Source organism: Lissotriton helveticus, chromosome 10, assembly GCF_964261635.1.
Source record: "Lissotriton helveticus chromosome 10, aLisHel1.1, whole genome shotgun sequence".
In the NCBI taxonomy this organism is placed as follows: domain Eukaryota; kingdom Metazoa; phylum Chordata; class Amphibia; order Caudata; family Salamandridae; genus Lissotriton; species Lissotriton helveticus.
The window spans coordinates 915,307,851-915,320,241 of NC_136071.1; the positions used below are offsets into that span (position 1 = coordinate 915,307,851).

At 40.4% G+C, this 12,391-nt stretch overlaps 1 protein-coding gene across 1 annotated transcript in view; it reads right to left on the minus strand.

Moving 5' to 3' along the window:
- LOC144784639 (macrophage mannose receptor 1-like) overlaps positions 1-12,391 on the minus strand; it is a 949,320-nt gene that overhangs the window by 547,218 nt on the left and 389,711 nt on the right. The window contains exon 15 of the mRNA XM_078663568.1: positions 11,288-11,423. Within this exon, the coding sequence (XP_078519694.1) occupies positions 11,288-11,423 (136 nt within the window). The remainder of the gene's footprint in view (positions 1-11,287; positions 11,424-12,391) is intronic.

A 12,391-nucleotide genomic window follows, 5' to 3' on the forward strand; every position in this document is an offset into this window, starting at 1 on the left:
TGAGGTCATATTTGTAGCAAGTGCTGCAAAAGGAAGCGGGTCGCAATTACTATCGTAAAGGTCCTGAATAGTCCTAATGCTGTTAGAAGCCCACGCTTCAAAAAGATGGGGGTCAAGATCAAAGGCAAGTTTTGGACTAAACTAAAGAGATGCCCCTCTAAAGTTGTTAAAGCGTTTCTTGAGCGGCTTGACTAAGATCTTTAAAGCAGTTGTTGTGTCAGAAAGAATACAATGCGAATGAGAGGGAACCCTTTTTTTTATCTCATTGAGGGGACGTCTTGATTCTATTGAAATGATGATTACTCCTTTTCTGTTGTATATTTTTTCAGTATACTAATTCATATTCTGTCCATTTTTTTATTGATTCCCTGCTTTCCAAATTTTTATGGAATAATATGAAATATTAAATTTCCTTATCACATCTTAGGAAACCAAAATCTAATGGAGGAGTGAATTTTCCTGATTTTCGACTTTATCATAAAGCCTTTTGTCTTAGAGAAGCTTTGAAATGGCTTCTTGTAGCCCCCCTTCCCTTTTACACCTTTATGGCTTACCATTGAGCAATCCTTACTTGCACCTTTTGAATAAAAGAAGTTCTTGCTTTTACCGCATAGACTAATGTCACTTCTCTTCTGCTATTTACCCAAACATGCTCCTTGTTAAGGCCTCATTGTCAACAAAAAATTATCTCCAGGGATTATTTCCCACAATCTCCACTTTGGTATAATCGTCTCATTATCATTAAAAATAGACCTCTTTATTGGAAATCTTGGAGACTTAGGGGAATAGTTTGGGTCCATGTTATGTTTGATGGGATGATTCTTTGTTCTTTCCCTCAATATCAGGCTACCTTTAAGTGTCCTTGCTTGTTTTGGCACAAATTCTCAATCCTGATGGAAATAATTTTAAGACACTTTTTAAACTTTTCCTTCAAATGAATCCATTTCCACAGAAGATTTGCTTCTCAGAATACTGATGTTACTTCCAAAGGCATCCCTGATTTATGAGCAGCTTTTCAACCCAGGTTCTGACCATTCTAAAACTAAAATAGAACGTGCCTGGGAAGTGGATTTGGGTAGTATTTGGAGCACCAATTTCTGCAGCAAAATCTAGGCTAGATCGTAAAAAATGTGTAGGTCTGCATCCACCACTAAATCTATGTTTTTCCTATATCATAAATTGTATTTTACTCCTTTACCCATAGCTAATTTCTCACACACTAACAATAAGACTTACTGGTAATGTGATTTTCCTTTGGCTGATTCGATGCATCCCCTGATAACCTGCCCTGCTGTAGCTTCCTTTTAGGTGAATATCTGGTCTTGCATCGTAATGGTCTTTCATTTGCATATTACTGTATTTAATTGTATTCTTTTTACAAGTAGTTAGCAAAGTCATTGGAGTTATCTTTACATGAAAAGGGGTTATTTGACCTTATGTTGGCCTTAACCTTTCAACATATTACACTAAATTGGAAATGTTCATCTAAACCTTCTGCGAAGTCTTAGTGGAATAATGTTTATCATTACCACAAATTGGATATTGCGTTTGCCTCTACATACAAACCGTTTGTGAATTGAAATTTATATTGATCACCATTCACCATTTAAATAAGATTGCAACAATGCATGTTTCTTGAAAATGTTCTGAAAATTTTAAACCTCCGTAAATAGTTACTTTCTCTGCTTTTTCCTCTTCATTCTCTTTCACCATTGAATTGTTTTTTAAGTATTTTAGTTGTTTCTTTGCTATTTATTAGCATCTATATTTAATCGATCTTCAGTTGTAGATTGGAATTCTGTTCCTTTTTCTCCCCTTCCTACCTATGATATTGTAAAAATGTAAATAGCTTTCTACTCTGTTTTATTGATTATCTTTGTCTTTTTGCTATCTTATACTCAATATGTTATGTTCATGGCTTACTCTTTGTAAATGTTATTAGTGCAATAAAGCTTCTTAAACACAAAAAAGAATTGTATGTATATATTTTGGCAAGTGTACATATGTGATGTTTATGTAGGATATGCGTAGGAGGCATATTGTGTACATACTGCATCGCACACCACCAAAATACACACACCATGCCATGCATACACGTACACACCACTAACATCTACCTTCCATTTCGTCAAAACGGGGAGCTGGTCCGTCGTGATCAAGATGCAGCAGGGCAGGAAGGCCAAAGATCACACAGAAGAGTACAAAATGACTTCTTGCACCCCTGGAAAAGGTACATTTGAAACCCTTTTCCTACCTTTCCACTGGTCCAACATTTCAGTCGGAATTCCCTTAGAAGGTATCCAGAAACAAACCTGGAGGGCGGAAATCCTGGCTGGACTCCTGACTGCAGCCCATATAGCCGTTGGGGCGGGTACTGAAAACCTGGTAGAGTCAGTGGGACCGTGGCTGTCTTCCTTCCCATTGCCATCCAGAATCTCAATACGCCGGGAGTATCGCCAGAAAAATGGGCGGGAAGACCTCCCAGAAACCGAGGGCTGGATCACTCTCTACAACAACTACATAAGGTCCTTACTTTGACTTTGGTGCCAGCAATAATCTCTTGGACCTAAAAATCATAAAGAGGCTCGAAAGTTGGAAGTGGCATTTGATACTACTGATACTATTGATAGTAAATGAGTCACCTTAAGGTAGAATTTGGAAATTTTGCATGCATAGCACAAGGGAAAATGGATCCATCATTTTAGTTATATGTGATGGAAGATATTATGGGATAGATTTTCGCCAGAAAGCATCTGCATAGGTCAGGAACTTGGTTAAACTATGCGAAACATGTATATATGTGCAAAAGGCTGTAAATGTGAAAATCTCACTGGGACAGCAGAACCTTGGAACAAAAAACTAATCAATAGCAGCTTGCATCAGAATTGTACACTGACATTCAGTAAAACACAGGTTCATGTTGAATAATATCTATCTCACGAATAAATGCATCTAAAGTACATCCCCCAATTACCTAAACAAAACTAATGTTAAAAGCTTTATCTGCAAAGATGATCAAGACCACATGTCTGCAACCACTACCCAGCTAACACATCATTGTGATCACTGCATCCACTAGAGTGGTTAGAGAAAGTCATTCTACCATCAGGAGTACCACTAAAGCAAATCCACCTGCCCATAGTCTCTGCCTCCTTCTTGGTGTTTCCCATGCAGCCTGTGTGCTCCTCGTGGAGTGTGGCCTGGGCTTTGATATCCCAATAGGCCACTGCTTTGCTTGATCTAGCGCTACCTACCAAACTCCTTGTTGTCCACAGTACCTTGAATTTTACCTGCTGCACCTGTGTCAACCAAACCGCCAGAGTCATGTTGATCTCTCTGTTATAATGTACTTTTACTTAATACTCCCTCTCTACTGTGGTTCTCTCCCTGCTGCTCAGCCAGTGATGTCATCAGATGGAATGTTGATTGTGTTGGTTTGGATGAGTATGTCAGTTGGTTTGGATGGGCTGAGCAGTGCAGAGCCTGCTCCTGGTGGGGCATTCCTATGGACTTAACTACATCTGGTCACCTGTAAGTAAGTAGAGATCTAAAGATTAAAGCAGAGATCTTATCACCTACTTCACCTGGTCAGCGCTTCTTTTACCGTTGTAAAACTGGCGACGGTTAGCTTGGGTTGTGTCTTCTTCCAATTTTTTCTGGGTGGACCTGTGTTTTTGCGGTTGGGGGTTGTAGATCCCTCTTCTGCCACTGTTGTGTGCCTTAGTTTGTGGTGCACCTGGCTACTCATGATTGTGCCCATAGTTGGGACCTGAGTTTTGTGAATAGTTTCCACTGGTCTTGAAGTATGTTTTGATTAACTTAATTTTTGTTTGTGATCATTATAAAAGGGAGATGGGTGTTGTATTGGAGTTTCATCCATTTTTTTTCCTTTTGTTGTTGTGATCACTTTGGCATGGGGATGTGGTATATAGTTTCTTATTATTGCATCCTTTTTTTCGGAACATGTGTTTTTTTCATCTTCACATGTTTTGTTTGTTTTCTCTCATTATAAAGCGGGGGATGTGTTATAATGTACTTTTACTTAATACTCCCTCTCTACTGTGGTTCTCTCCCTGCTGCTCAGCCAGTGATGTCATCAGGTGGAATGTTGATTGTGTTGGTTTGGATGAGTATGTCAGTTGGTTTGGATGGGCTGAGCAGTGCAGAGCCTGCTCCTGATGGGGCATTCCTATGGACTTAACTACATCTGGTCACCTGTAACTAAGTAGAGATCTAAAGATTAAAGCAGAGATCTTATCACCTACTTCACCTGGTCAGCGCTTCTTTTACCGTTGTAACACTCTCCTCAGTCTCTGTTTGTTGCTGTGGCCCCTGCTGTCCATCACTGTGCTTGCACCACTACAAATGAAGGCACCACAGATGGACAACTCTGTGCTGGGACCATCAATTTCCTTTCATGTGACCATGCAAAACACAAAAGAGTTATCAGTTCTCAGAGCCAGGTGATTATCCTGACCACCTGCAACATTGACCAAATGTGTATGTAGGTATCAAGAACTAAGACAAATGCTGAGAGTGTTCATTTGGTTTCCCAACAGAAGTTAGACACTGTTCTGTGGCTGTCCTTCTCATTACTATTTTTAAGCCAGCTCCTGCAAGCTTAATAGTGGTATGCATAAATAAGTTGATAAAAGCATTAACCAATATATTTTGTACAGAGAGCCACAATATTGATTTACTTAGTTTTTAAGCTTTTTGCTTCATGTTGACAGCACTGCGTAGACACTCATATTGTTGTGAGATATATGAATGTATATAAATAACAGTGTCTGCTAGCCACCTGTTAATTAACCATCCGGAGTAAGCTTTGACTGTTCAACCTCACTACTGCCTGCAATTCAAATTGTATAGAGGAGGTACTTGGTAGCTCAGTTAACTAGCAGATGTATATGACTTTTGTTGCTTCAGGGACAACTCCTACTTTTAGTACAAGGAGGGTCTGTCCTTGAGTGAAGATTATAGAAAACCCCAATGAACTGACCTAACACTGGTGGCAAACAGCAATGAATCAAGAGCCTAGATCTCAGAAGGACTATATACCTAGAAATAAATCCAGTATATTTATTGTTACAGAATTATCGAAAATGGATTATAGACAGCACGTTGACTGGGAAAATATAACATGAGGAAAGCTAATAAGGAATATTTCAAATATAATAGTTAAGGGCTGATCTGATGAGATGGAAAGAGGACCAGCTTGAGACATCTGCAGAGTTTGTGTGACAATTTAATCATGTTCATATTGTGGTGTAAATCTCTTTTATTTTAACAGTTCACATTGGTCTCCAACTATTTAAATCATAAGTGACTGCTAGCCTTACAAAATAGGTTATGTTCTTCCTAGACTGTAAATGATGCAATTGTATTTTATGGATTTTTTGTTGTTATATTGTACTGATAATAGAATCATAATAATATTAACATAAATGAGACTGCTCCTGAATCTGAAGTGATTGTAGTACCCTCAGAAACTTGGACCTTATGGGAATCCATATTTTTAGCTTTCCTGCAACCCATTCTTGCCCTACTTGCCTCGTGTCACACTCCAAAGTTAGACCTGTGCATAGAGATAACACCCAGAAGTGACAGCACCCAGAAGGCTTAAACTAGAGATCAAGTTGAAGAGTCTCTGTCACATGGATTCCTACCAGTTCACTCGCAGGCAGTCGAATCTGTCTGGATATCCCTCAGTTCCAGGAACACACTAGGCCCTTCTACAGCTGGACAGGCTCTCCTCTGGCAGGGCTAAACAAACTTCTTCTCTATTCAGCATTCAGGCAGCTTTCCAGGTGCATCAGGCTGAACCATAGCTCCTCTTGCAGAAAGAGCAGACTCTAGGTGATGACCCCTCTCCTCTGGAAGACTGGCTGTCAAGCACCAGACCTGGTTTCATAGCAGTCCTTTGAATACTCTGCTGAGCACTTCCTTCTACGGTCAGAAAGAACTGGTAACTGGAACACAGTGGGGAGATTTGGGTCCCACTTTTATACACTTCTTCTAGAATAGGGATCTAAAAATCTACAAACCGGTTTGGGTCTTTCTCAGATCACTCTCCAGACAAAGCAAGTGTGTAGATTGTTCTTTCTTTCAGCAGGTAACAGTGTGGCTGTTTCCAACTTGGAGCACCCAAAACATTAGCACACTGAGGTGAGATGTGTCTCCAAGTGGCAGTCATCACCCAACTCAAGGAGTAATCATTAACAACCATTAGCGCAGGCCAACCTAAAAACGTCCTCCACTCATCTAGTAAATAGCAGTGATTACGAAGCACTTAGCCCCTTCCTAATAAGAGGCCTCCTTTAATTTTGAGAGGAATCCATGCCGCCAACCTCCTCACTTCAGTGTCTGGATTTCCTTTCTGAAGCCACTGGAAAGCAGGCTATACAATTTCCCTCTTGGGAGAACAGTCCTCATCTTCCATCGTGTGCTGTGTTTGATGGGGGAATAAAAACGGATCCTACTGACCTTAGTACTTGGGAGCACTAACACACACAATCTATCGCTATACATGAGTTACACACACTTCACATACACATAGGATGCCAGAGCCAAATTCTGGGGTTACTCATAGAAGTGGAACACAAATAGAGCCAATAGTCCTGACTTCCAGTAACACAGAAGAAAATGTCTGATTACATTATTGATCCTTCTAAAACATGGTATGCAGCCACTGCTACTTTAAGTGCTCTAACCAAGAATTACACAATATCCCTCTGCCCATAATAACAACATGCTCACGGGACTGATCCAGGATCTGATATATTCAGGGAGAGGCCTAGGCCTCTGGGCACAAACTTTGGTTAGTGTAGTGATAGGGCCAGAAAAATGCTCAGGATACCAGATATACCTGCAGTTGGGTACTCGGGGCAGGAGAACATGTCCATATACCTTGCAAGAAAGACAAAATGTTTCATTCAAAGCTTTCAATCTATGCCAAAGATGTCACTGCAATCTTTGCTAGAAGCAGCCATACATGTTGTTCTGCAGGAGGATTTTCAAAAATCTAAAAGTTTCAAAATATGAAATTATAAAGTTTGACTATATGAGACAATCAAATTCAGTCCAGCTGCATGTACTGGTAATTCAGCTTTTCTTTGTCACTTGGTCTGCGTATGAGATTTTTATCAGTGGATGTCCAGCATTCACTAAGGGTTCCTGAAAAAAACATATCCTCTACCCTGTAGCTGATTTGAATACTGCTTGACTATTTGTTTACCCCATCACATTTTTCTACATACAAAGGTTAAGTTTTCCACCAGGATGGACCCATGGCTCCATTCTAAACATGGGCACCTCTCTGGTGGTCACTTTTAGTGCAATGGTCCTGAAAACACCATTGGATTACTTTCCATAAGTATATTTCTATTTTCTTTCGATTTTCAATGTAACCACCTTTACAACAGAATTCAGGAGGAGTGATGCTCTACTTTTACCATAATCTCAAAACTTTTAATGCATTTTTCTTTTTAACTTTTTATCCTTTAGCTAAACTTGGAACGGGTAACTTCATGAAAAGGAGAACATCCCTATGGACTCATTGATACATTTTTTAAACATTATGTTAACAACTCTATAAATTCTAACATTGTAAGTGTCACATTCCTGCTTTATTCAATCTACCAAGTTGTTCAATCTTAAAGATGGTAAAGATCCCATGGGTTGTCATCAATATTATTAGGTCCTTAATAAATGATGGCTATAAACAACTCACGAAATACAGGCAGAGACATGACAGTCACACATTTATAAGCTAGTTCACAAAACTAGACAGGTTTTATATATGTAAGATTTGGTTACAATACCATTAGGTAGGAAATAAGATTCTACATTAAGGCATTTACAAACACTCAGCCCAATTATCAAATTTGACACCCAGAGAGCTTTTGATAGCATTAATAAGGTGTACCTCTGTAGGATTATCTGTGACAGTAACTTGGGCTACATGTTTTGTGCTGCTTTGTGCACCCTCCAACAATACTGAACTTGCACAATATCCATCAAAATTGTTATAACAGATCAAATAACTGTACATGAAGGGACAAGACAAGACTTTTTTCGATATCCACTATCTCATTAATTTGGGCACTTGAGTTCCAGCAAAAACATTTACAATTGGCAAAGAAAAAAAAAAGCCTTTAAGAAGGAAATACAACCTGCAAACCTATGCAATTTCACATCATGTGCTTCACTCGATAACCTTTCCTAGAACGTCTGCTCTGACTATATTGAATAAGGTTGATATTTGTTGGTACTTTTCTTGCTAAAGCATCAACCCGACCAATGTAACGCATAGCCCCCATCTCTGTTAACAAATAAACTTTTTGATATTCTTTTAATTTTGCATGAAATAAGGTATGAATAACAATCTGCTATTAATGAATCTCTTTTAGTAAAAGAGTTAACAACCTAATTCCATTTAACTTTAACACAGTGCTAAATAAATCCAAAAAGTTGTAAAACCCGAACTCACATTTGCAGTCTCTAGCTATCAAAGAGTCTAGGACTGATAAACAAATTATCCTCTGGAATTGGAAGTCACTCAGGATATGGTGTGTAACTGGTTGGATCACTAACCTACCAAAACAGGCAAGCCTAGAAAGTTTAACATACAGACTCAGGGATGACGAGTACAGCTTTACATCTATCTGGTCTCACTACTTGACGTCCTGCATAAGGGACAATGATTTATTTATTGCAACAATGAGCTGAAAATTCCTATATTTGCTTTCTCAGCACAGTGCTCTCAACATTCCAGAAATGTTCTCAAAATGGCTTAGTATGATTTAGACTGTTGACAGTTAGAATTTTATATATGCTTAATCCCAAATGGGGATTCATGATTGTGACTGCTGTTGCTTTCTATCATGCTTCTGACATCTAATTGTATTCTAATGTTATAAATACTAATAAATATTTAAATTCTCCAAAAATAGTCATAGTGGAAATAACATTTTTAATACAGGAATTTATGTTTTATTTGAATGTGCTTGGGAATGTTGTTTGCCCAAGGATAAAATCCATGCCAACGGTACCTCTGCTCATTGAAACTACACTTGTAGCTATAGCAGAGTTGGAAAATTCTCATATAACCATTTGACAGCAAGTTTTGCCAATCTGCAGCAATACGAGAAGAGTAGATATTTCTTGGACATGTAACAGTACTAACACGTACTTCTCGGCAATCCTGTACATTCTCCTGTGAAAGGAACAATTGCTGGAGGGAATGCTGAACAATGTCAAACATTCACCCCAAGCACAGAGATTTGGGCCTAAATCCATTGATGAGTTTGCTCACCACAAAACCCCAGTTTGGACCCAGCCATATGCAAATCAGTCCTGACCCTCTGCCCATGAGAACAGCCCAACCCAAACTGCCAGGTCCTCCCTGGAATGGAAACAAGCATCCTAGGATCGGCTCACCCCTCATCAGCAGGGATAGCCAGAATCCAGTGGCATGGCAAGTTCGGGACCCATGTCTGGGCATCCCCGTTCCACTTGGGGGGACAAATGCAAAAATAACAATTGATGGACAGAATGCTGAAGAATGTTCGGGCTGAACTGTTCCCAGGGGGAGCAGGGTCAAGACTAATTTGCATATGGCTGGGTCCAAACTGGAATGGCATGGTGAGGAAAAAACAATTGATTTAGGCCCAGATCTCTGTACTGTGAGTGCTTGACATTGTTCAGCATTCTGTCCATTGCTTGTTCTTTTTGCATTTGTCATCCTAAGTTGGGTGGTTATTCCCAGACAAGGGCCCTCTTCTCGCCGTTCCACCAGAGTGAAGCTATCATTACTGATGAGGGGTGATACCCCAAATCCAGTCCTCGGATGCATGTTTCTGATCAAGGGAGGACCTGGCCTTGCAGTTCGGCTTGACTGTTCCCATGAGGAGTAGGGTCATAATTGATTTGTATATGGCTGGGTCCTAACTGGAATGGCGTGGTGAGCAAAAAACGATGGATTTAGACCCAGATCTCTGTACTGGGAGTCAGCTGTGGCCAGTCCATGGGGCTGATGGGCCACACCCACTCACCTCTTGCTCCTAAGAACAGTGTTTGTTAGACTGAGCAAAGGTTGGCCTGACAGACACTGTTCATTTGGTCAGGCAACCAGGAGCTATACATGCCCTAAAACTGAATTGTGCTGTGATGAGGAAGTCACAGCTCCTCGGGGCGTAGCCTGCTTAGCTCAGCAAAGGACCTCGAGGCCCTCCCCCTTGTGATGAAGGGAATCATCATTTATTGCCTTGCACATGGATGCTTCAGCTTCAAGCCCTGAAGCGCCCAGGGTTGAGTGTCAATTAGTGACACTTCACCACAGATTGGGGTGGGTTCAGCAGTCTCACTGACCCCATCCCACTCTACGATGACATTGGGACTGCTGCCTTCCCTCAATGGGAAGACAGCAGTCCCAAGTTTCCTGGGATCTCGGAAGTAGAGCAGCTGGTAAGTGTGATTTTTTTTTTAATTAATGTTTGATGATTGCTGGCGTGTATGTGTGAATATTTGGTAATGAGGGTTATGAATGGATGTGTGTGCGTGTGCATGTATGAATGTATGGCTGTGAGGTTGAACGTGTATGTGTGCCTGTAAGTGTGTTTCCCTTCCAACCCCACCTCCTAAAATTACTAGCCACGACTGCTGGGGGTGAGTGTTATATATTGTTCAGCTTTTGTTCTTTTTGCATTTGTTGCACTAAGTGCAATGGGTATGCCCAGACATGGGTCCCATGTTCGCAGTGCCTCTGTCAAAACTATCCTGGCTGAGGGGAGGTGATTCCCCGAAACCAGTCATAGGATGCTTGTTTCCAGTCCAGGGAGGACCTGGCCTAGCAGTTATGGGTGTACTGTTTTCATGGATTGCAGGGTCAATGCTGATTTGCACATGGCAGGGTCCAACTGAAATGGCATGGTGAGCAAAAGAACAATGGATTTAGATCCAGATCTCTGTACTGGGGGTGAGTATTTGACATTATTCAGCATTCTGTCAATCACTTGTTCTTTTTGCATGTTTTTTTCCTGGGCGCTGAAAGTGAGGAGGTGGAAAACAGCCACACAGACTTCCTCTCAGCTTTAGATGAGAACTAGTCTGTGGCACTGATCCTCCTTAGCCACATACAATATAGTAATCAACACTATATATGACTACATTTTCATAAATGGTACATTTGTAGAACACCATTTTAGAAATAACTATATCCTTGTAGCTAATTTATAGCAATACATCGACATAGAAGTTTTTGGGGTTAGAATTATTGGTAACATACCTCTGCGAATCTGACACACCCAACTCTGATAAGAATCACAGTGCCTGTCATTCCATGAAAATCGTCCATGCTCAGCGCAGAGTTCAATTCCAAGATGATTATTAGGTTCTCCAAAGCCCCAATTTTCATAAGCAAACTGTGGTAGGAACAAGGAGAAATTACGTTTTTTTTTAAAGACAAAATATAGATTATGCTTCTGTCATAACTGTCATTGGCTATTGATCACAATCAGTTCCACAGTCGGGGAAAATTAAGTTGAAAGAGATAATAAGTTTGCTACTGTGAGTTAATTTCATTGGAAGATTTTAATCACACAAAGAGTACTTGCTGAACGAATATACTCTAGGGCATCATCATTCTATCTGAGTTGCCATGGTCCCTGTAAACATAAAATCACAATGGCCAGCAATTGTCAAACCTGCACATGTAATGTAACTGAGAGGTGGAGCTCAGGTGATCAAACATGGATATCTGAACATCAATCTCTTAGTTAATAATCAAACAAGTTTCCCCATTGGTCTTCTGAGCCTTTGATAGTCAGCTTGAAACATTTTAAGAGAGCCTGCTTCAGCAATATATTTCCCTCTCTGTAAAGTCATATTTTTCTCCACAATAAAGACTAAGGGGCAGATTTACAAGGAACTCACGCATCTGCATAGATGCATCAGTTTCCTTGCGCCAGTGTCAAATGTCCTTGTGCCACGGTAGATGCACTGTATTTACAATACAGTGCTCCATGCGCAAGGATTAACAGAGGCATCAGAAATTCTGATGCATCAGTTGGCCCAAAAGTCACACATTGCTGGAGTTGTGTCGCAAGCATTATGCAACTCCAGCAATGTATTTTGAGGCCTATACTTACTGTACAGCATCACTCCTTATGCCTGCTTCAAGCAGGCGTAAGGTTTTGACGCATTGGCGTCCTAAAATTGGCGCAGTGAAATCTTGTAGTTTTCACTGCATCACTTTTACAAGGCCTTCCTGCATGGGAACGCCCACCCTGCATACGTTATACCTGAAACAGGTATAATGTGATGCAGGGCTTTACAACATGATGCATTTCCCTAGATGCGTCACATTGTAAATAGGCCGCATTGTTTTCGC